Source organism: Anabrus simplex, chromosome 5, assembly GCF_040414725.1.
Source record: "Anabrus simplex isolate iqAnaSimp1 chromosome 5, ASM4041472v1, whole genome shotgun sequence".
In the NCBI taxonomy this organism is placed as follows: Eukaryota; Metazoa; Arthropoda; class Insecta; order Orthoptera; family Tettigoniidae; genus Anabrus; species Anabrus simplex.
The window spans coordinates 148,640,410-148,666,729 of NC_090269.1; the positions used below are offsets into that span (position 1 = coordinate 148,640,410).

The following is a 26,320-nucleotide window of genomic DNA, read 5'->3' on the forward strand; positions in this document are numbered from 1 at the left end:
ATGTCTGAATTTGTTTGCTCCGTCTAATGACGGAATATATGATGTATTGAATAGGAGGATACTCTCATTTTTCGCCATTGTAAAGTGAAAACCGTCAATACGGAATGATTCTAATATCTTGTAACCATTAATACATGCAATCACCTCAATTAACAGTTTAAAACTTTCAAGTGCCATGGAAAAAACCGAAATGTATCCAACAAGGTTCATTTAGAATGTTCAAATAATGCACTTGGATAAATCACTGACAAACATAACCTCACGCAACGAAAGGAAAAAAAGTCACACAATTCAAAGACGAGGATAAATTATGCTGGTTCCCCTGTGCAAATGCATTATTTTTTTGGATTTCTGTACTGTTTGCATTTTTAGATGCTTTGTACTGGCATGGAAAGTGCCCGATGCCCTTAAAACATTGTGGCTTATCGAACTTTCCTATGATGAGGGGATAAAGTTTCTCGCTTCCATGTGCATTGCTACACACTACAATGGCCCCCATCCCCGACCCTTGCACGATGCCCCGGCTGGCACTTTCTCCTTTAAAACCATAAGACCGTTTGGGCTCGCATTAAAATAAAGCAATGCAGTTTCATCGGCAATGACAATATTGTTCGGTGCCTACGAATTTATTATATGAGCCACGTTTTTCGTAAACTGTCGGCATCGCCAGTGTTCGCGGATTATGTTTTTCCGCACACTGCCTGTTGCGTGATATTACGGCGTTCCTTAAAAGGTTGAATACAAAAGAATTCCGATTTCATTCAACTTAGCAATCATGAAGTGCACTGTAGACCCACCGAAGTGAGTGTAAGTGCAGAAAGCTAACCCTCCACGTTCCGGAACAAGTGTTCTATTATGACGCGCAGATAAATTTTGAGTTGAAATTACTCTGTAACATACTATTGTTTTAAACTGTAAAGGCAGTTTCAAATTTAAAGTCTGAATTTCGATAATGGGGCCGACAATGTACTTCGAATTACGAATTATCCGTATTTCGAATTAAACAATTTAAATAACATGCAAAACTGTATCTCATGTTTCCGGGAACGAGAGCTTCTTCGAATTAGGTGGGATTTTGAATATGAGGAGAATCACCAGAATGAGCTGGAGTGATAGGAAGACGTGAATGAAAAAAGGAAACTCATTAGAGACAGAAAGGAGGAGAATAAAACCTGTAGGTCACCTGCTGAGACACAGTAATTTCTTTCTGAAGAATGTGATGTACAGAAACTAAAAGAAAATTAAGAGAGTGACAGAGAGGAAAATAGTGGCAGCTATGATGAAAATCCAGCATTTCCTTACCTGGATGTCAAGTCGTTTCCTCATTATAGTAGAATCCAGTTTACGTTCAAATGCCAGTAAATCCATGTAGGCCTGTGATTCTGGCACCAGGTCTCTCACTTTTTGGGGTAATATCTTATCAGACAACTTCTTCTTTTTCTTGCTTACTGGATGAGATGTAGGGTGAGAAGAAAAATCACTAAAATATAGAGGAAATACATACTAAGTAGTTATTTTATTGACAGTAACAATACAGTCATCCACTGATAAACAACAAGAAATATGTAGAAGAACCGAATCAAGTAATTCAAATCTTTTGCGGCTAAAACAATGACTGCCTCTTAATCATCCAACATCAGCCCAGATATTGTAGAAAATGACTGCTCCAACAGCAATGCTCTGCACCCTCAACTTTCTATTCCTCACATCAAAACTGAGACTGGAGTACCTAGTAGTCACACAGTTTCCATGTTGACTTGTACTCAACTTTGATTGAGAGAGTTTCCACTTTTCAATAATTTGCCCTACATATACGAGGGCTATTTTTTTTTCAAGGTCCGATCGGTCGCGACAGTCAAACGCCCGCGAATATATGATGAACCACTGCGCAGATGTGTTGCGCAACGTCTCTGAAATGACCGTTATGCGCCTCACCTCAGTCCCGTCAGTAGTGAACGTGCAGCGCGCTCGTAAACATGGCTACAACGATCGCTTCGCCCGCCAAGTGTGAAGTGCGCGGTGTAATTCGATTTCTTCAGGCTGAGGGGGGCAATGCAGCCGAAATTCATCGTCAAATAAGTCGTGTGTATGGTGAAACGTGTATGAGCGACAGCAAAGTGCGACAATGATGCAGGAACTTTACAGCAGGGCGTACAGACGTCCATGATGCAGGCGGCCAGGGAAGGAAGCGTGTGTCAACCGATGATCTTGTTCAGCGTGTGGATCAGGCAAATCGAGAAAATCGTCGGTTCACAATTTCTGTGTTGAGTGCTTTGTTTCCTGAAATTTCCAGGTCAGCTCTCTACACAATTGTGAGTGAGACACTTCAGTACTGCAAACTTTGTGCGAGATGGGTTCCGAGATGCTGTCTGACCGTCACAAAACACAGCGAATGGGCGCCGCTTTAGCGTTTCTCCAGCGCTACCATGATGAAGGACCGGATTTTTTGAACAAAATTGTCACAGGGGACGAGACATGGGTTCATTTTGAAATGGAAGAAACAAAAGAGCAATCCAAACAGTGGATGCATTCGCACTCCCCGAGTAAGCCAAAGAAATTCAAGCGAACATTCTCCAACAGAAAGTGTATGGCTACTGTGTTCTGGGACCGGAAAGGAGTACTGTTGGTGGAATTCATGGAACGTGGTTCCACCACCACTGCAGCCGCATACTGTGCGACTATTCAACGTCTACGACGGGCAATTCAGAATAAGCGGAGAGGGATGTTGTCATCAGGCATTGTCCTCCTCCATGACAATGCTCGGCCGCACACTGCAGCTGCCACCACGAACCTCCTGCAGCGTTTCCAGTGGGACGTTTTCGATCACCCAGCATACAGTCCGGACCTGGCTCCATCAGATTTTCACCTCTTTGCTCACATGAAACGCTGGCTAGGAGGACAGCATTTTGACACTGACGAGGCGCTGCAGACCGGCATACAAAGATGGTTACAGGCGCAGGCGGTGATGTTCTATCAAGAGGACATTGACAAGTTGGTACCACGCTACGACAAATGTCTCAATCTGCGAGGCGGCTATGTTGAAAAATAGCTGTGATGTATCAGTAAGTGTTACTAATAGAAAAGTATCAAATTTGTACTGCTGTTTCATTTCGTGACCAATCGGACCTTGAAAAAAAAAATAGCCCTCATACATAGGACTAACAACACACTGTATAGACTTACATGTGCTAATTTAGGACGTGTTTCATCTCGGTATCAATCATTACTGATCTGCATTTAGGGCAGTCACCCAGGTGGCAGATTCCCTATCTGTTGTTATCCTAGCCTTTTCTTATGTGATTGCGAAGAATTTGGAAATTTATTGAACATCTCCCTTGTAAGTTATTCCAGTCCTTAACTCTCCTTATAAATAAATATTTGCACCAATTGTCCTCCTGAATACCATTTTTATCTTCATATTGTAATCTTTTCTACTTTTCAAGACACCACTCAAACTTATTTGTCTACTAATGTCATTCCACGAAATCTCTCCACTGACAGCTCAGAACATACCCCTTAATACCAATATAAATGGTCTGTTACTGGATATTACAAATTTTCCAGCCAACTCATTCCTAGTTGCCAGCGTTTTAACTTGGGCTCTTCAGTTGGTAAATAGCAGACCGACCAAGACACATGACTAACAAGTCCTTGTGTAAATATTTTGAGAATGACTTTCTCCTTAAGCATCATCACACTTTGTATTTTATGTGTCAGTGTTCTCCCTAGGACCATTTTAGTGGGCACACCGCTCTGCCATTTCTACAGACCGTCTGGCTAACATAACCTAGATGCACGCTAATTACGTAATACGTAATACTAATACATATTGCGTGCTTCAAATTAAAATGTAAATACTGTAAAACTATTTATTTAATGATAAATCTTCATTATTGTTAGCATAACTGCATCAATTACATTAGAGTTTAAATGTTCAGCTTAACTATATCTTAGTGTTGTGTGCGAGCGGTGTCTGGATTAACGTGGAATCGCACGAGAGCACTTGATTCGTCATGACGTCAGAAACCCGTATGGCAATCCACATTCCACAGGATTTGATTATGAATGTGCAGTAAAACACTATTGTTCATGATAATAACACTAAGATAATTTATCTGTCAGATATTACTGTTAATGTCCTCTGTGGATCAGTGGTAGAGATACCGGGTTCGAACCCGGCAGAGGTCGTCTGATTTTTTAAGGGTCAGCATGTAAAATATATCTGGTTACATATTTGGTATTTACCCAACGAAATCAACTAAAATTCAGCCTTAGACACCCAAGAGAGATTCGGTTTACTCTGCCATCTAGTAGGCCTAAAGTAAAACAGAACGTCGAAATTGACGAGCAAGCAGCCATATGGTGTTAAGATGTTTGCACACAGTATCTGAGGCCTTATTATTATTAATGCCCTGAGAGGAAAAAAATTTTTTTTTCTTGTTAATTTTTATGTAGTATTCCCCGCCCGGCTACTCATTCCTGCCACCCGGCTGATGAAAATTTCTGGAGAGAACCATTGTCATTTTACTACTAATGGTCTATAGATTGTATTTTAACATGTGTATATCTTTGTTTACTTGCCCAATATTTAGTTTATTGTTTGTTAATCTCCATTCAATATGGACCAAAGATGAAATGTTTAATATTAAATTAAAGTGAAGACAGCACAGTGCTGGAAGGTAGTAGTAGGTGGTAATGAATATGACCACGACACACAAAACATGCCTTCAGAACCATAATTTCATGCAAACCTTTTCTGCTGAGGTGGGGGAGGTCTTGAATCTGCAGGCCGCTTCGATGTTGACTGAGGAGCAATAGGTCCTTGTCTCATGGGACTGTATGGAGGTTGCTGAGGAGGTCTTGGCATCAGGTTAGGTCCTGCTGGCGAGCCCATCGTTGGTGGAGCAGTGAAGCCAGGTCTCTGTTGCAGCTACAAACAAAAACAGAACACTGAAGAATATCACATCCTAGGCACCAACTAGAGATCTATCTTCAAACTCCTCCTACATAATGGAAATCGACTTTCAACCTAATCGGTCATGTTACGTACTTAGTACGTGTTGAAGAGATGTTGATACAGAACAAAAATGGCCAACCAGACTACCAGTGCGATGGGACGTCATAACAGCATTTCGGAAAGAGGTGTCACACATTAGTGATACACATGCAGAGAATGGTATTCAGCGCGTGCCCCACCGCTGGCAACGCACAGTGGAAACCTTGGGTGATTATTTCGAAGGTCTGTAACCAGTGGAGACCTGTCCTTTGTACGTAGTCTTGTGTATTTGCTGTCTATACCATAATAAAACAATGTTTACCAATGGCCTGTGTTCTGTCACTTTCCTACGAGAATCTCCTGAAGTCAGAATTTGTCTTCAGGCACTATGAATAGGTACATGCACTATATTTCCAAATGCATAACTTAGATTTTCTGTGTTGTCTCCCGTTCGTGAGAAAAAAGTAGACTTATGACTCGACCCTCGTATTTGGGGACATAAAATGAGAAGCAAAATATACACAATTCGTTGCACATTTTGGTGAGATTATACTACTTTTATTTCATGTTTCAGCACCTTTCCCTGTGCTTTTATCTGTGCTTTTAAAAAAAGACAGATTTTTTCCTCTTATTGAACAGATTTTTGAAATTTTGTTTAATCAGAAGTCAACAATAGTCTAAATACGTATTAAAATATAATTAATAAAAACCACCAGTAATTGATATTCCAGCAGCAATGGCCAACCTCAGCAAGAGTGGCCAAGCTGGAGCTGTGATATCAAACTAAAATTTAAACAATGATGCTGCAACAGATTAAACTAAGTTCAGTTATTACTGTCATGAATTTAACGGTTCCACTTATTGACTGTGTACTCTCTTGTTGGTCGTGTTAGTGTTTTACCAGTTTGGACCAGAACGTAATTTTTCATAACAGAAAATGATGCAAATGGTTAAGGAGGAGAAGTCGTATGCACTTTCGGAAGAATCCAAGAATAAGTTTATCAAAACTGATGGCATCATTCTTCGATGTGCCGTTTGCGAAGTAAATATTGCAATCAATGACAAGCATCCAAGAAACAATAAAGCAGCACATCCAGGACAGCAAACATGTAAAGAACTTAAGCACACACCTTCGCTTCAGGATCTGAAAAGCAGCAGTCATTGAATGAGTTCAGTGAGGACCTTGCCATGCCAAGGTTCTTGTAAAGGCTTCCGATATTATTATTATTATTATTATTATTATTATTATTATTATTATCCACATATTAATATCTTGTCTCAGTGAAATAGTATGCATCCTCCTCTGATGCTCTCCCATTACGGATCCTTCAAGGATCTACTGAGCTCAAAGCGCCAGCGACTTGCTATCAAAAACATTGAAACGTTGTGTATAATTCAATATAACAAGTTAGTTAATTGTTAGAACCCAGTAAGTAGGATAAAGAAAGTTCATGTAACTCTTTTAAACCTTAATAAAGTGATTTTGTCAACACCTTTATGCACCTTTTTTGTATGTATTTTCAGAACATTTTTCCCCCTTTACACCTTAAAATCCTTTCCCTAGTCGTCACACAATCAAATCTTCAAACTAAGAGTAGCCGCTGGAGAACCCCAAGGCAGTGTTCTTGCACCATTGCTCTATAATATCTACACTATCCTACTCCTACCAAAATCAAGCAGTTTATCTACACTGGTGACACAGCAGTGCCTGCACAGGGGAACACATTTGAAGAGGTTGAAGAAAAGCTGCCAAAACCTCTGAAAGAACTTGCTACATACTATGAGAACAATCACTTCAGACCCAACCCCAGCAAAACTCAAGTTTGTGCCTCTCATCTACATAACAAAGAAGCCAGTAGAAAACTGCATGTGGAATGGAGAGGAGTAGTCCTTCAACACTGTTATATACCAAAGTACCTCGATTTGAAACTGGATAGAACATTAAGTTTCAAACAACACTGTTAGAATACCAAACAAAAGGTATGCACTAGAAATAATATTATTAGGAAACTAACAGGCAGATCTTGGGGTGCACACCCTCATGTCCTACGCACATCTGCCCTGGCCCTCTATCAGCTGCAGAATATGCATCACACGTATAGAGAAACTCTGCCCATGCTAAGCAAGTAGATATTGCTACGAACGAGACTGGTCGCACAATTCCAGAGCTACTGAGGCCAAACTCCAACAGAAAATATCTATCCTATTACAGGAATCGCCCTTCCTCACATAAGAAGGGAAGTAACAGCGGAAGTTGAACGTCAGAAGCAATCAACCAATCCACGTCACCCCCTTTATGGCCATCAAATGCAGGTCAAGGAAGAATTTTTTAAGAACAACCATACCACTTAATGAACGTAGGGCTCCGTGGCCCATTGTATTAACATAAAGAAATAACTATATATATATATATATATTTATTTAATAATACAGCCAAGCTTTCAGCCAAATTCCATTGGCCTTCATCAGGGCATGTGAAGTTTTGCCTCCGACAGTGAGCAAAGAAATTCTCCCAAGGAACGTGGAAGTCATGCCCATACTATCCACGGCCTACCCCACTAACTGGACTCAAGGATCGTCGCGCTGTGCTGTGGTGGTTGGGAAGTTACTGATTCACCGCCCTCTGTCAACAGTTTGAGTGCGTCCCGCTGTGTCATGGTGGTGTTATGCATGTATTTCTGCAGTACAGGTCTCCCTGTATTTGAAAACTTGAAGCTGTCTTCCCTGTTGATGTTATTTGGGAACAGCTCTATCTCTATGGCTTCCCTCACAAGATGAGCATTTCTACAGTACAGACCATGAAATCCTCTTTGACCACGCGAAGGTCATCGCGCCTGTAAAAGATTTCTATGCTCGTCTTGTAAGTTATTCCTATCCTTAACTCTCCTTCTTATAAACAAATATGTGCACCAATTTGTCCTCGAATACGGGTCTGCGTGCTGGGATCCGTACAGGGCAGGTTTAATAAATTCCCTAGAAAAAGAGTCTGTTCACATTTTTATTTACCTTTTTCAACCGATCTTAGTTACTTTTTAAAAACTACCTCATGGCTGTTTTACCAGACATTGGTACTGCCTAATAGTCCTACTTTTAAGACCTTCCTTTTTATTACATTTAATTTTAACTATGAAAAAAAACAGCTTTGTGATCACTAATACCATCTATTACTTCGGTTTCTCCATAGAGCTCAGCACCACGTCCAGAATATTCTTCCCTCTAGTTGGTCCTACCACTTTCTGAATCAGCTGTACTTCCCAAATTAACTTATTTGCCATTTGTTGGTTGGTTGATCGGTCATGCTTCCTGTCGTTCACATTACCTTCCAAATTGGCATTTGGTAAATTGAGATCTCCTGCTACAATCACATTCCTTTCCATATCGTTTCCCACATAGCTGATTATCTTATCAAATAATTCTGAATCTGTGTCAGTGCTACCCTTTCCCAGTCTGTACACTCCAAGGACATCAAATTGCCTATTATCTTTAGAAATGAACCTTACACCTAGAATTTCATGTTTGCCATCTTTAACTTTTTCATAGCTTAGAAATTCTTCTTTCACCAGAATAAATACTCCCCCTCCTACCATTCCTATCCTATCACTACGATACACACTCCAGTCTGTGAGAAAATTTCTGCATCCATTATATCATTTATCAGCCATGATTCAACTCCTATTACAAAATCTGGTTAAGTACATATCTGTTAAATTACTTAATTCTATTCCTTTCTTTACAATACTTCTACAGTTCAGCACTAACATTTTTATGTCACCAATACTTGACTTCCAGATCACTGTACCCTTATCACCGCTCCCTAGACCACAACATTTCCCTGAATGTACCTCACTATAACCCTTCTAAACATATATAAGATACTTGGAAACAACAGCAATTCCTCCTGTCCCACTATCATATCATATTATATCATAGAAAACCTTTGTGAGTCGCCAGCTGGATTTCTTCTATAGAGATGGCAGTAGAGGACATAACAGTGTGAGGTCTACTCATGGCAGATTTGGTAAGACACTTTTCAAATGGAGATGGAAGAACTCACCTCAAAGTGATTGTGGAGCAGAAAAGGCAATAGTGGTGGTGGTGGTGGTGGTTACTGTTTTAAGAGGAAGTACAACTAGGCAACACAGAAGACCTGAACAGTGTGACATACGAAAATGTCACGCCTTGATTTAGGACTCTGATTGCAAACTTGATAAAAGAATTAATGTGTGTATATCAGTGTACATAATGTAAATAATTATTCAGTTCATTATACGCAAAATAAATAAATAAACTGCTATGCTCAGGTAACCATGGTGCTATACCACAGACCATCAATGTGTCAGTTATCGTCTTCATATCAAAAAATGTATATCATTTGTATGATCATATAACCATAACCATGATACCTGGTCTAGGAGTAAGCTATTATCCGTTCTTTGGAAATAATTTAGCAAACATATTTTCAGATCTATATTTTGAAATAAAACTTACTTGGTCACCCGATAGATCCATCTGAGAAGGTTTGTGCAAAATTTTACGAAATTTCACTTTGTGGTTTAGGCATAATGCCATTTCGGAAGGCAGATAGAAGTTGTTTCATTCATATTCGGAATTAAGTAGATAATGCATGATCAGAAAAGCAATGTGAATTGATTTTTCTGAATATAATGTATATTCAGAGATATATTATACAGGGTCTTTATTTATGCTTGGCAAGGACTTTCTCGCTCGACCTCGGCCGCCAGTGACGGTTCAGTTGCCGACTACCGCGCATGCGTATATACGGCAGAATACGGTGCTCAAAATCATTATCATGCATTTTACTCACCAGTTTTACAGTTTATGCTGAAAATGTTCCCCATGTGCTGCCAAACATAATCGGATCTCCTAATGAAGTTTTCGGTTAGTCTACCAAGTTCTTCAGCACTGATGGATGCAATTGCAGCTCTTATATTGTCTTTAAAGTTCATCTAGTGTGTGAGGGTTGTTCTCATAAACTACATTTTTTAACATTTCCCACAAATAAAAATCACATGCCGTTAAATCTGGGCTACAAGAGGGCCACAGATTTTTACTTATGATCCTCGTACCAAACACGTGGTGTAATTCAGCAACTGATGCCTCAGCTGTATGAGATGTGGCAGAATCCTGCTGAAAATATGCCAAAAAATGTTCTGCGTATGTCAGTTCATCAAAGAATTGGTCAAGGATTTCATCTCTATAACGCACATTGTTTATTGTGCTCTCATAAAATATCGGGCCTATAATTCTATGCCCGTTCAAAAGACCCCGATTTTCTCGTCATAAACCAGTTGCTCAAACACTATTTCTGGTTTTGTTGCACTATAGTATCTGTTATTTTGTGAGCTTACATGGCCATGCAATTGGAAATTAGCCTCATCTGAAAAAAAAATTAACTTGGGGGGCAATTTCACCTGAGTCTACCTTCCCTATAACCCAATTGTAAAAATTCACTCTCTTAATGGGATCTAGCGGTTGTAATTGTTGCACTGCGCTAATCTTGTATGGTTTCAGTTTTAATAACTTTGTTGCCTTCTAGGCAGAAGCATGAGATACCTCAGTTTCCTGCGCAAAACGCTTAAGTGATTTTTGTGGTGTGTGTTCCAATCTTTTGCCAATGTCATCTAATTTGGCTTCAGTAAGGAGATAACGACCTTTACGTCTATTTTTATTGTTTACTGAACCTGCACGTTTGAATCTCTTGGCGAGTTGTTTTATTGCCCAATTGATAGGAATGGGTCTCCCTGGAAATTTCACTTGAAATTTTCGTCTTGTCCTAGCACACGATTTTCTGCACTTAATGTAAGTATTGTGTAAATATACACGTTCACATAACGAATATTTCACATATATTACAGCACTATACACAATCACAATAAAACACTATACAATACAACATACAGTACATAGTAGCTTCAATGAACACCCTACTATCTCGGAGCTCAGCTCTCAGCAACTGCAGGAAGTGCTGGAAACCGCACGCTCCAGCGGCCTGTCATCGGCGGCCAAGGTTGAGCGAGAAAGTCCTTGCCAAGCATAAATAAAGACCCTGTATTTATAAGAATTAAATTTCTTTTGTACCAAACTTCACAATATAACAGCCAAATGATCCCCACTACCTGAAAAAATTCTGAGATTAATAGCCTATTTAAGAAGGCTGCATTCTTTTCTTGAAGGATAAATAATGTACACATTTCGGTGATCAGAATTTTGTTGTCTGTGACCTCTTGTTTGAATTATGTATTGATTTGTAGCTGCTATTTTGACCTCACCACGGTAGGTACCATCTTGTCTCAACCTTATCCTGTGTCATACAGTGTGGGCATTGACCTCCCAAGACATACATTAAAGAAATCTATGCTCTTATGTGGAAGGCATTATTGCTGACAGTGTTGCCATTGTTCACCATCACATTACTCCAATAAATAACATGCATGTTATTTTATCAACTTAATAATGTCTTTTTTTTTTTTTTTTTTTTTGGTTCTAGAATATTGTCATTCCTCATTATTAAACTGGTATGCATCTTTGATCAACTTTTGTAGAAGCAAGTAGCTTCATTTTGTTAATAAATCATTTTTCCTCTTTAAACAAAGATTTTGTACTGTAATTCTGAAACACACAGCCTATCATAAATGTTTCATACAATTAAATCAAACACCTACTACGGGAGAAAATATGGCATTCAATTTGTAAAAATGCAAACCAAAGATGTAGTTTTCCCTGATGAAACATTACCTAAAAGTTTCCACAACTGTATGATTTCATCCAAAATGTCTTACAGACTGTCCCTTTAAGTTGCTTTTTTTTTTTTTTTTTTTTTGACAATTTGCTTTACATTGCACTTATGGTGACTATGGGATAGGAAAGGACTAGGAGTGGGAAGGAAGCAGCCGTGGCCTTAATTAAGGTACAGTTCCAGCCTAGCGTGAAAATGGGAAACCACAGAAAACCATCTTCAGCGTGGTATTCATCAAACCACTATCCCCGGATGCCAGCTCATTGCTACGCGCCCCTAACCGCAGCAGCAATTACAAGCATAGTGGTAAAGATGAAGTAGCTCAACAAAAATTATAACAATCGTGCAGACAGAAAGGCTAATGGAGAGAACAAGGCGTTCAAGGAAACCATCATTTTAATTTGAGGCCAAAGTTCTAATTATCCTCAAAGTAGCCAACGAGCTTCCATTCAAAATACAGTAGGCTACGTTTAAATATGAATGGTCTGAGAACAAGGGGAAGTTTATAATTTGAACCAAAATCACAATAATACAAACTGCATGATGTTCCCATTATAAATCTAGTGAATGCTGGTTAGTTGTTATCCACACAGAGTTCATTATATTGGAAAGCAAAGTAATTCAAATGAAATCCAAAACTAATAACGGGAGATGTGACCAATCACTCAAAGTTTCTTCACTCTATACCAGTTATTTTGGAACAACTGTTTATCTTCAAGTTAACACAGGTAGGATTTCAGTGAAGCTGGGATACAAAAGAAGAAAATACTAAGGACTGAAAAGATAAAGTAACTTACAGCCCTGATATTAGCCTGCTGTCAAAATAGACAACGAAGCCATCTTTCAACTTATTACTTCTCCATACCTCATGAATACAGGGAGGTTATACAGTTGAATTTTGATCTTTAAACCAATAAATAAAATACCTAACAAGTATGCTTACATGGTCTGTATGTATGTATTTATTTATTTATTAAAGTATGTATGTCCAATCCTTGTCCCGTTCCTCTACGGGGTAGAGTATGAAGTAAGATGAATCGTCATAGCGAGTTTTTATGACCAGATGACCTTCCTGACGTCAATCTCATCAGAGAATTTAATTAGATGAAATGAATGGCCTGATATACGATAGTAAGAAGGGATAGGGTGAAACCCGGTATCAGCATATAGCCTACTCCTGTCGAATAGCACTAAGGAGTCTGCTCAAGGCTTCACATACCCATCCAATGGACGAATCACCATCAACAGCGTCATATGCCTTCACCCCATACCTGGTCTGTATGCCTGTACGTACGTATGTATATCCAAACCTTGTCCCGTTCCTCTATGGGGTCGAGTATGAAGTAAGATGAGTCGTCGTAGCGAGTTTTTATGACCAGATGCCCTTCCTGACGTCAATGTCATCAGAGGATTTAACGAGATGAAAAGAATGACCCGATATACGGTAGTAGAAAGGGATAATAGGGTGAAACCTGAAACTGGCACATAACCTACTCCTGTCGAATAGCACTAAGGAGTCTGTTCAAGGCTTCACGTCGCCATCCAATGGACGAATCACCATCAACAGTGTCATATGCCCTCACTCCATTCAGACCGTATAGACGGGACGAAAAATCCCGGACGCCAGGTTGCCATGGCGCCTAAAATTCTTTCTTTGATGCCTTCTTTATCGAGCTGAGCATAATCTCCCCTTTATATATTTAATTCTCAGTTTGGTGTCGCTGGACTACTGCAAAGGGCATGTTATTATTATTTAGTGCATTACATTAATAATAAAAACACACAATCACAAATTAAATATACAATACACTATGTAGGTTACAATTTCACCTTCAAGCTCTGCAAATAGTCTATACAAGAAAGATTTGGGTCAAGAAAGTCTTTTGGGTTACCCTTATAAGCACTCAGGGGGCACTGTTCCACTACTGTATCCCTTTCAGACCGAGTACGCACAATTGTGCGGGTTCATATTTTAGTTATCCCTGACCGTATTTGATGTTTTTTCGGCGATACACCGGACTGCAGTGATTGTGCAGGATACGTGGCGTGTATTTCAATTGATTTTAGTATGCGCTTGACCGCCAGGGCGAAGGAAGAAGTGTTTAAAAAGCACAGTTGATCGGCGAGATGACAGGAAGCAGTAGTGCCGAAAGTAAGTATTTATTTACTGCGTTTATATTAATCTAGAAGCTTTACTGAATACCGGAATATATTCAATGAAGTGTGTACATTGGTTAGTGAACGTAAATTTTGAAGCTACACCATCGTACGTGATACGAGGTTTTGAATTTTGATACGCACAATTGTGTGAGTCCTGTTTTTTGGATGTTAGTTTTTATTTTGTAAAATAAACTATTAATATGTGTATTGAGGAGCATTTTAGTCAGTTCTTGACGTACAAACAAAAATTCACACCTCCAGTTTTCTTTCAGGTCTGAAAGGGGACAAACTCTTTGCTTAGGGGCACCGCAGCTACATTCCGGGGAGGGAAGTCTACCCCATTTATAGAGGAAGCCAGCGCACTTTCCCGTGGTGCCCCTGCTAAGGTAGTTGGAAAATATTTTTCCATTACCGAACTGAACGTCAGCATTCAACAGCCAGATAATCCTAGTAATCTCCTGGCTTAAAACTCATCACAATGGCAAAGGGCATGTAATAATACACAACTCCTTGGCACTCCATACGATTTAGTAAACTTGGTTGAACAAGAGAATGAGGTTAGGTAATAGTGGGAATCTTGGTAAGTATGGGCGATTTCTGCTTTGATATTAATGTTATTACCATTTTAAATAATAATCAAGACTGCATTATATAAGCAATAAAAGAAAAAATAATGTTAAGTACAAACATTTGGGTGTCGAGAAAACCTCTCATAAAGAAAGTATTACAAACACAGAAATAACTCAAATATACTTCTCATGTAAATGACATGAAATAAATCCTGTGATGCTCCTTTACTATCAAAATGGAATCTCTTTTGCTATTAAATTAATTATTTTAACAGAGCTGTTATTATCAAGTGAAACAGAAAGCACTCTCATAGAATATATTTCTGTATGTTGACAGCATACGAAGCTTCTAGGTTTCTGCAAGGACACAAAGGGCACAATAAGGATGTCTTGTAAAGTAGGCCTATGGGTTGTTCCTTGCATCACACTTTTTTTTTTCTTAGGCAAATAACGTTTAAGCTTTAAGCTAAACATTCAAAATGTCACACTTATATATACAAAAGAATTGTACAATTTGGTGTTGTTGACGACAATATTCACTTTGCTATTCACATTTTACAATTTACAAGTTTCTTAGAAAAATATCAAAATAGGGTATGCAACAATTGGCTAGTTTCATAAATTAGTATGTCTTATTTAGTTCAATGTCCTTCTGTCTTTACATTTTGTGGTAATCTGTTGTAGTGTATAAGACTATAAAATCACATTACTTATTGCTAATACCACCATGTTTTATTTTTCAGACAGCTAGATGCCAGTATATTAATGAAGCGAGTACTAGAAAAATTACCTGGTTCCTAGGTTTGAGTGCTAGCTCCTAGATCCAAAAACATTTGTCATGGCCTACCGTATAGACTTCAACACCTTAACGATCATGGCCACCAGGCAGGCGATATATATAAAATCAAAAGTTTTGTCTGTACATTGCTCACAATTAAAAAACAATGGTATTTCTGTATTGGTCATGTCCACAGTAAGAAGGAAATACAATTTTTAATTCTCTCTCTCTGCATGTGTGTACTGTATGCAAGTACACTCTTCACAAGAAAATGTCTGAAGAGAATTTAATGAAAATAGGTACGTACAGTTGGGCAATAAGGCGCTACACTTTAGGCAATACATAATTTTATTGATGATGAGTGAAACATAGGAAGGTCTAAAATGCAATTTTTAAAAATCTACATTATCAGTGGTCCTATCGATAAATTCCACATAACAAAAGTTATAGACAGGAATATTTCAGATCATTTATGTCTTATATATTAATAGCTGATGTACCTACGCTTTGCTATGGAATTCTAGGCTACACTGTATACAGAATTCCAGGTTAGGTTGTGTACACGTAAATAAGATTGTATTAAATTGCATAGCTCTTAACGTTACCCTAGAAACGCGAAGGAAAAGTCACCAAACGTCTTTTCTTTTGTGAAGGCCCTCTTGCCTACCATCAATCACAATCAAGTTGGGGAGTTTCCATTGTAATGGCAAACACTCACTCTCCATCTGCCTTTTTACATCCTCGGAAAGACTGTCTTAGTGATTTTCCCAACTGAAATCAACATAGGTCATTACAATGACGTCAGTAGGAATGTCGCGATTAAAAGCAACGTTATCACATGAAATACTCGATCAAATGAAAAACCACATATTTTCACACTTCTAATGAACAGTACTATGCTGCCGATCTAACAGTCCAAAGTTCCAGAGCTGGAGTGACCAGGCTGCAGACAGCCGTGAACACACTTTAATTTCAGGGGCGTGGAAAAGGAAGGGGACGAATAGTGGAGAGTCCCAGGACAAAATGTATGCCCTTTTACTGATATGTTTAATAGGAGTACCTGATGAGTTGAAAAATCGTAATTCACTACACTGGCAGGGGAAAATCTATCTGACTTGGAAGCAAATTTTTTCTCCATGTCAGAGGAGAAACCCCCTCTTTGCTGCTAACTTGGAATAAAATGAATGTAGAATTTAATAGAAGTGAAGAGGAAGAAGCTTTTATTAAGAAACAGATCTTTTCAGGGTTGAATTTTGAGTTATTTAGTGAATTGTGGTGTTATAATTTGGAATAGGCCAAAATTGTAATTCTAGACCAGGTCAAAAGTGAGCCTCTGCTATTATTCAGTTGTGTGCACACTGATCATTACAATCAGTGCATCAGAGTAGGGATCGGATAGCTGGAATACTATGATGAACCAGTGTGTTATATACCAGCAGTATCAGAAAATGTATAACTAGAGGAATGACATGCTAAAGAAGAAAGTTATCTAACTCCCCAGCTATTTCCTACCAATATTCAGGCAAGCTGTTATACTCGCTATGCAGCAGTAATCCCATCTATTGGACATGAGTTACAGCATAAGAGACAAAGAATATCACAACAAACAATGGTCAATGTAATGTTACTGTTGATCAATTTTATGAGCTTTCAATTATGTAGGCTTTCATATTTAGTTTTCTTCCGACTCTGAAATACTACTCTTATCATAGTCGGTACGGTAAAACTGAATAAAACATAAATGATCGGAAATTGTATTCCCGATAACTTTTGTTAGGTAGTACTTCTCGATGAGACCAATAACACAGGCATTTAAAAATTAAATTTTTGGTGCCTTCCTCTTCCAGGGTGAATAAAATTGTTTATAGCTTCAACTGTAGTTTCTTATTCTCCGACTCTATATACCGTTTTTCATTAAATTCTGTTTCTCATGGCTCAGCGTTGATATGAATATCTCTGTTATTATAGCCAATACAGTAAAAATGTATAGGTTATAAATGATCAGAAATTTAATTCTATATAACTTTAGTTATGTAGTATTTATTGATAGGGCCACTAATAACATAAATATTTGAGAATTGCATTTTAGGCCTTCCCCTAAACTACCATTTCACTAAGCGTGAATAAAATGAGTTAGAGCCTAGATTGTAGTGGCCCATTCCCAGACTTTACATACCGATTTTCATTAAAATCTCTTCAGCCGTTTTCTCACGATGCATGTACATACATACAGACGGACAGAAATTGCGGTAAAGTAAAAAAGTGCAGTTCCTTGTTACTGTGGACATGGCCAATGTACACACAAAACTCTTATATATACAGATAGACTAGTTGATGTACCCGTGCTTCGCTATGGAATTCTCAGAAAGATTTTCATTGTGGTTTTCCCAACTGAAGTTAACATACGTCATTACAATGACGTCAGTAGGAATGTAGCGATTAAAAGCAATGCTATCAAATGAAAAACCACACATTTTCTCAATTTTAATGAACAGTACTATGGAGCCGATCTAAGAGTCTGAAGTTCCAGTGCAGGAAGAACCAGGCTGCAGACAGCCGTGAACACTCCTCCGCCATTATTCCGTTAAATGTGCACACTGCTAATTCCAATCAGTGCCTCAGAGTAGGTACTGAATAGCGGGAATACTGTGTTACGTGTGTTACGTACCAGCAGTATCAGAACATGTATGAACCAGAGGAATGGCATACTAAAGAAGAGAGAGATTTAACTCCCCATCTACTTCCCGCCAATATTCAGGCAGGCTGTTATACTCGGTACGCAGCAAAAATCCATCTCTCGGAGATGAGTTGCAACAGATGACACAAAGCACATCACAATAAACAATGGTCAATGTAATGTTATTGTTGATCAATTTTATGAGCTTTCTATATTGTAGGCCTTCACATCTAGTTTTCTTCCAATTCTGTGATATTAGGGCATCTTATAAAATTATTTACAGCATAGACTGTAGTTCCTTATTCCCCAACTTTACGTACCGATTTTCATTAAATTCCATTTATTCATTTTCTTGTGACTCAGCAATGATATGAACTTAGCAACAAAAATCGAAATTCATGAATATATCTGTTATCATAGCCGGTACGGTAACAATGTGTAAGACATAAATGATTGGATATTTAATATTATATAACTTAACTTTAGTTATGTAGTATTTATTGATAGGGCCACTAATAACATTAATATTCCCTTAAATTACCATTTCACTCAGCGCAAATAAAATTATTTATGGCCTAGATTGTAGCGACTTACTCCCCGACTTTACATACCGATTTTCATTAAATATTCTTCAGCCGTCTTCTCGTGATCCGCGTATGTATGTATGTATGTACCTACATACAGACACAGACAGAAATAACGGAAAATTAAAAAATGCACTTCCTTGTTACTGCTGATACAACCAATACAGAAATAACATTCTTTTTAAATTCTGAGCAATGTAATCTTAATTATGTTACATCCCTAGCATTTGCTTCATGTGAAAATGGGAAACTATAGAAAACCATCTTCAGGACTGCCGTCAGTTGGGGTTCGAACCCACTATCTCCTAAATGCAAGCAATAGCTACGTGACCCAAACTGCACAGCCACTTGCTCGGATACTTTTACAGTACCAGCTATGATGAAACAGATATTCATGAATTTGGATTTTTGCTGCTTAGGCCATATCAAATTCGAACGACAAGAAAATGTGCATGATGACATTTCTGTCAACCCCTCACAATGTTCCCAAAATTCAGAGGCACATAACTTACATCCTTGCTTCTACTGTCCTTTACAGTTTCACATATTTTTTTGCATTATTGCTGATCTTATATGATCTTTTCCTTCCAGTATAAAAGAGGGCCTAGTATCAGGTTAATAGTTTAAAAAATACTGACATTGCATTATTGCTGATCTTATATGATCTTTTCCTTCCAGTATAAAAGAGGGCCTAGTATCAGGTTAATAGTTTAAAAAATACTGACATGTGTACAAAAACGTTGCCGGAACGATCTCCATAGCAACTCTCTTTACAGACTATAGAGCCAAGTTCCCGCTCTTAGACTTATCACAAGACTTCCACCGATATTTCCCTTATTTGTCACTTTGGGAAACATAGAACAAAAATATCGCATAAGCTATTTTCGTGTAAAACCACCCATAAGAGGCATACCTCGAATTTTATGCTTTAGGTCCCTTTTGAAGCACCTGGTGAAACACAGAACTTCAATTTTCCTGGACATATATCAATTGTGACAAGCATAATGTTCACAAGAAAATAGGCTACAGTGGTCTTCAATGCTCATTTTGCGCTCTCAGTTTAAGGGTGTATCTTCTTGCAGACCATTTCCTCAAGCACTGACCGTGTAGTATAAAGGATTGAGGACAAAACTTTATGCCGTGCCACGCAAGCTTTATAACATCATAAGGAAGTAGAAATAATGCAAATCTATTCATTTCACAGGACAGATGTGTTCATCGAGATGTCCAGCCTGCCCTTAGAAGTACATTTACTTTTATAACCTAACGAAGAGTAGCTGATGGCATTCTCCATTGCTGAAGTCGCTGCTGGTATTGTTATTGGTTAACATAAAATGCATGCTGGTATTGTTATTGGTTAACATAAAATGCGTTGTGATATCATTCCCAGGAATTATGAGAATTACATTCTGTTACCAACCCCTGCAGAATAAAAGCACAAGTGAATGTGTAAAGGAAACAATGTACAATTCTCATTCACAGACAAAAGTGATAAATTAATTAAGCTTTTCACCACACCCTGCATATCCAGGCCAATCTCTGTTATAAAAACAGTGGCCCCTTTTGACATAATTCTCACAAAATTAAATGTCCGAAACATTATCATAAGAAACTCCCCCTGCAAAATCATCAGTGACGCCAAAGATAGGTTACAGCTAGTAAATTAGGATAGGGAGAGGAAAATATGAGACAAATAAAAAATGTCATTTTTTGGAACACAAAAGAATATATTTAAATTTTTGTGAGTGATTAAAATGATGTTAAATGGCATGCTGAATTCAATTTTAACCCTCGAGCGTTCGCGTTTTTTTCATCACTCGAGCACTCGCGTGGCGCACTGAGTGCTCCATTAAGTATGTTAATGTTTTCATCGAAGTTAAGTAAATTCAGAGCCTATATTCTATGTTTTATCGTTCATCAATTAATTCTTGAAATATTTTTCATAATATTAGTCTTTATTTTACCTCCCTAATTACATTACAATATAATATTGTTATCCCAACCTGGTAGCTATGTACAAATTCGTGAAGTTTACAATATTGTCAATAATATTTACGTCAATAATTTTGTGAAAAGGAGACAGTTCACTTGTCACACCCCGAGCTTCACCCTTTGGTCCTGAAAATATTTTGACAATATTTTTTCTTTAGTCTTAGAGGATCCACTAGAACATTGTTTCTTCCATACACAAACTTTGTCTCTTCCTATGAATCAATCACTTTTGGCTAACACAACTTCACCAGAACTTTCATCACTTGTCCCCGACTCATAATCCTGTTCACTTTCTGAGTTATGCTCACTGAAAATATTTTCCTCATTTTCAATTTCAGAATTGTCTTCCTCATTTTCAGTCCTGTGAAAATTTAATATGTTGTAATTGAATAACAGCATTAAAATTGTATTGAATAGGTGGAAATATCAAGTTTATTTATTGTAATTTCAGTCATCTGCTTTGTTGAAATCAGGATCATCATTCAATAACCTGTTCAGCTGTGGACTTGACAGATATCTTGCAGCCCTACATAAACGGAACGATTATTGGAGACTCACGTAGAAATCAACAAACAGTCCACAGAAAACTAATGCAAGACAATTCTAGTGAATACAGAAGTAATCTGTAAATAAAAATATACTTAGGCCTACATGATGACGCGCGTGGCGCACTGAGTGCGCCAGTTGTGACACGGTGAACTTAAAACGCAGTTTAATTCGCTTCTGTTGGAGAAATATTTATTTGACTTTTCACACAGATAGCTAAAACTGTACTGTAGGAATACCTAACAACACAGGTCAGCAGATTGTTGGTGCGACAGTGGATATCCGTTTATTTAAACGTGGCGCACTCAGTGCGCCAGCGCGAGTGCTCGAGGGTTAAAAGCAATTTTTCTCCAGCATATATACTTCTTTGCTAAAGAAAAATAAAACTGTGTCTTTTTTTACCCGACAATTGGGGTAAAAAGAAGACAGCGTGGGACAAATAAAAGACAGCATTATTATCTTCATACAAAAAAGAGCTAGAGCAATAATAGTGCAAAAATGAGACACAGCAGGTTTCTTTTAGTATAGGCTAATGTGCTGAAAAAATTATAATATTCTCCAATAAAAGTCAAGTTTTACAAGAAGTAAATAATCGGCTGATGTGTTTCAGGCACTAATTTATGACAATTAACAGTTAAATAAAATATTGAAAAGAAACACTGTAGATAACCTGCAAACGTTATTTTTCAAATACATCAACAGGCTGTGAGAGCCTCCATGGCTCAGGCAGCAGCGGGCCCGCCTCTCACCGCTAGGTTCCATGGGTCAAATCCCGGTCACTCCATGTGAGATTTGTGCTGGACAAAGCGGAGGCGGGACAGGTTTTACTCCAAGTACTCCGGTTTTCCCCATCACATTTCATTCCAGCAACACTCTCCAATATCATTTCATCTGTCATTCATTAATCATTGCCCCAGTGAAGTGCAACAGGCTTCGGCAGCCAGCACAATTCCTATCCATTCCTGACCCAGTCAAATGATTGGAAACAGGCTGTGAATTTTCATCAACAGGCTGTGGAAAACAATATTGCTCTACAGTAGTTTCACCAGTACCAATAGGCCTAGGCTAATTCTGAATATCTGCACTGACTGATATGAACTGTTTTTTTTTCCTCTTGATTATTTACTTTTTTAAACTGAATGAGAAATCTTGAAACAGCACTTTTCACCATTAACTAGGTAGCACTCCAAAGATAAACCAATATAAATGCCTTTCAGCATGAAAACAGAGCAGCCAACTATGCAAATACAAAATCACAAGAGAAGTTTGGCAAACAAAATTGAAAATTCATGCATACAAAATTAATTTGGTCCAAATTTATTAAATCTATTTTATATGATTTCACTGTAAGATATGATTCTATGCATATTAAAGAGTGGTGCAAAACAAATACTTTTTTTCTCCTAGTAAGTGATGCTCATAATAAGCTTGTCTTTTATTTGCCCCACTTTCTGTGTGTCTCATATTCACCGCTCCATAACCTACATTTTTTCGTTGCCATGAGGACAGTATGCGCCGTGACCATAGAAAAAAAGCCTCTTGGACTAGAGAAAACTGTGGCGCTCCCGCAAGTGGGCTGGCATTGGTAATCATTAGTAAAGATTGAAAAGTAACGTTTTACAATACCTAAGGTACCAGAGAGGAAAGATCCTTCCTCTACGCTTCCTATAATCCCAGCATCCCGCTCTAAAAAGTATTCTTATATAGGAAAATTGAATGCAGGACAGCATTAAAGAAGAAATTACCACCATTACCTTTACTTCCATTGGCCAGCTCCGATCAGCTGTGAAAAATACCATGTAACTTTTTTCCTGCTATAGGTCACACGATCAGTGGCCACAGGGTTACCACATTCGGTGAAAATAAAAAAAAGCGTGCATTTTTAATGTAACAATGGCTTGTGGTGGATGCAATTTGAGTAATCATAAAATCAGTATTTTGAGTGTTGACGAAGCTAAACTGACCGACCTTCTCATCAGTCACAGGCTAACTAAAGGTCCTGTTCCTTGTAGCGTTTGCGCAAAAAAGTTATATAAATTGATTTTTTTTTTTTTTTTTTTTTTGCTTTACGTCGCACCGACACAGATATGTCTTACGGCGACGATGCGATAGGAAAGGCCTAGGACTTGGAAGGAAGCGGCCGTGGCCTTAATTAAGGTACAGCCCCGGCATTTGCCTGGCGTGAAAATGGGAAACCACGGAAAACCATCTTCAGGGCTGCCGACAGTGGGGCTCGAACCCACAATCTCCCGATTACTGGGTACTGGCCGCACTTAAGCGACTGCAGCTATCAAGCTCGGTATATATATATAAACTGAAATCAGACCTCCTAACCTAACCCAACATACCCAGCCAAATGGTTTTGTCACTACCCTAACCTAACGAATCTAGACCAATGGTTTTGTCGCTAACCTAACCTAACCTAACCAATCCAGACCAATGGTTTTGTCACTAGGTGAACCTAAGCAAGGGATACTAAAGGCCCAGTGTTCTCCCTAGAAATTTTCGACAGCTGGGTGGCAGGAATGAGTAGCCGGGCGGGGATTACTTTGTAAAAAATTGATATGCTAATATTTCAATTTATTCCCCTCAGGATATTAACAGTAATATCAGACAGGTAAACAATAACTGCAAAATATAACTATTTTAGTGTTATCTCGAACAAGACATAACAGAGTATTTTGAACTGTTAGTGCTCTAATGCTCTTTTTTTTTTCTTTTCTTTACAAGTTTACATCACACCGACACAGGTCCTATGGTGACAACAAGATAGGAAGAGGCTAGGAGTGGGAAGTGGCCTTAATTAAGGTACAGCCCCAGCATTTGCCTGGCGTGAAAATTGGAAACCATGGAAACCATCTTCAAGGCTGCCGGGAGTGGGGTTCGACTACTGCTCGTTCATAATCATGTAACACCGGGGCTTACCACTCGGTTGCTGTGGAGTGTCATACCGGTTTGTGGCGTTATGCAGAATCGAATGCTCGCATGCGATTCCACATCAATCCAGACACTGCTCAAACACTACACTACGTGACAGTCAAGCTAAACATTTAACCTCCGATGTAATTGAAGCAATTATGCTGATAATAATAAAGATTTATCATGTAAATAAACAGTTTTACAGTATGTACAATTTAATTTGAAGCACCCAGTGATTCAAAAATGTATGAATATTATTTAATTAGCAATTACCTAGGTTATGTTAGTTGGGCAGCCTGTAAAAACGGCAGGGCGGTGCGGCCGTTAAAAAGGTCTTAGGGAGAACACTGAGGCCTAATGCCGCTTTGCAGCTTCTAACCTGAGGGCTTACGCCCCCAGACCCCTTTCCTGGTCCCTATATCACTGGTCTCCAGATCCTATCCTAATCATCCGCACGGCAAGAACCAATTCAGACCAATGGTGTTGTCCAGGTCCTATCCTAACCATCCGCACGGCAAGAACGAGTCCAGACCAATCGTGTTTTCCACACAAAACTAAAGGCCTAGGGCCACTTCGCGGCTTCTAACCTTACGCCCCCAGACACCCTTTGCTTGCGTCCTAACATTACCTAACATACCCAGCCCATTGGTTTTGTCATTACACTAACCTAATAAATCCAGACCAATGGTCTTTATATTTGCCGGTCGTTAAAAGATATTCATAGGTTGGCAGCCTTGTGCTGCCTTGTGCAAGTGATTGAGACGTCACCCGACCCGCGCCATGTTGTTCGTGTAACCTCTGTTGCATAGTCTAAGGCGCGCCATGGCCAGCCCACTTACGGAAGTTTTACAGAAAAAACTCACTGATATTTTATTCTGTGGGTATTATGAACCATAATTAATATTATTCTGGATGATAAGATAAAGAATGTTCACTTCCCTAAAACTGTATGTTATTCTACAGTTGATACGACCCATAAGTTACATAGAAAGGCTAATCGTCTATTCACCCTTTGAAAACTTCAAAGGGAAGGGGACTTCAGACTTGTGAGAACCTAATAACATTCTTTTAAATATTTGCTTTACGTCCCAGTAACTACTTTTTAAGGTCTTCGGAGACGCCGAGATGCCGGAATTTAGTCCCGCAAGAGTTCTTTTTACGTGCCAGTAAATCTACCGACACGGAGCTGTCGTATTTGAGCACCTTCAAATACCACCAGACTGAGCCAGGATCGAACCTGCCACGTTGGGGTTAGAAGGCCAGCGCCTTAACCGTCTGAGACACTCAGACCGGCCTTTTAAATATGAAGTGCTTTCATACATCATGTTAAAATGACAACAGCTTCAATAAGAAATATCCCACTGGATATACTAACTTATAGACCATCTGAATAATAGGACGGAGGTCTCGTACTGAATGATGAGCCTAAGACAGAAGTCATAAATCCCTCATGATCACTACTCGACACAGCTTGTTCAGGCGATCAGCATTCCCCTTCCCCGTTTGATAAACATAAAGAATTCCGGAGATAACTGAAGAAATTGTTACAAGCGCAAATATACAGTAGCCTATGCAAACCAATCAGAACCCTTTGAGAACTTCCAACCTCAAACAGCTTAAATAAGATTGTGCAATAGTACAGCTGGTTATTTCCCAGAAGCAATTCGAATAGATATGTAAAGGAACCCTAGGAAATAGAGAATAATTATTTCTTATATAAATTAAAACGATATTTACCAAAAAACGGCATACTTACAGGGAATGTTGGGCCAGCATACTGTCTCAATGCTGGTACTGGTGGAGGAGGATATCTTGACGGCGGTGGGCCTGTCGCAGCTGGACCCTGCGGACCTCCAGTAAACCTTTGCGCCATTATAAGTCTTTCTTTTGTGTACTAGGCTAATATACACCTAAACACACTAGCAACAAACATCAATCACAAAACTTACTTTTCCGATTAATAGTTGACAAACAAATCGACGAATCCTGTTCCGATTGGTTCCGATATCGAATGAGCTGTAGATCGAGAGTTAACGGACGATATGTCAAAGAGAACATGCTCTTGAGATTGCTCTTGTTAAACTGTCAGAGTGAAGTAAATAAACAATTAAAATTTGGCAAGTGATGGAATGTTATGAGATTGACGTGGTGATAGGAGTGGAATCGTGGTTGAGAGAAGGGGAGGATAATAGGGAAGTATTTCCAGAAGGGTTTACAGTCTAGCGTACACGCCGAGGAGATAAAATGAGATTGCGGGGGAGGAGGAGATTTGGTGAAGGAAACTTATTGCTCACATGAATGGTTTACCGATGAAAGGGATGAAATATTAGGGATAAAATTAG

At 38.7% G+C, this 26,320-nt stretch overlaps 1 protein-coding gene across 1 annotated transcript in view; it reads right to left on the reverse strand.

The window, feature by feature from the left end:
- LOC136873863 (brahma-associated protein of 60 kDa) overlaps nucleotides 1-25,959 on the reverse strand; it is a 196,309-nt gene extending 170,350 nt beyond the window's left edge. The window contains exons 1-3 of the mRNA XM_067147156.2: nucleotides 25,735-25,959; nucleotides 4,752-4,930; nucleotides 1,303-1,480 (exon numbers count right to left, since the gene is read on the reverse strand). Of these exons, the coding sequence (XP_067003257.1) occupies nucleotides 1,303-1,480; nucleotides 4,752-4,930; nucleotides 25,735-25,851 (474 nt within the window). The 5' untranslated portion in view covers nucleotides 25,852-25,959. The remainder of the gene's footprint in view (nucleotides 1-1,302; nucleotides 1,481-4,751; nucleotides 4,931-25,734) is intronic.
- Between the last annotated feature and the right edge of the window lie 361 nt (nucleotides 25,960-26,320).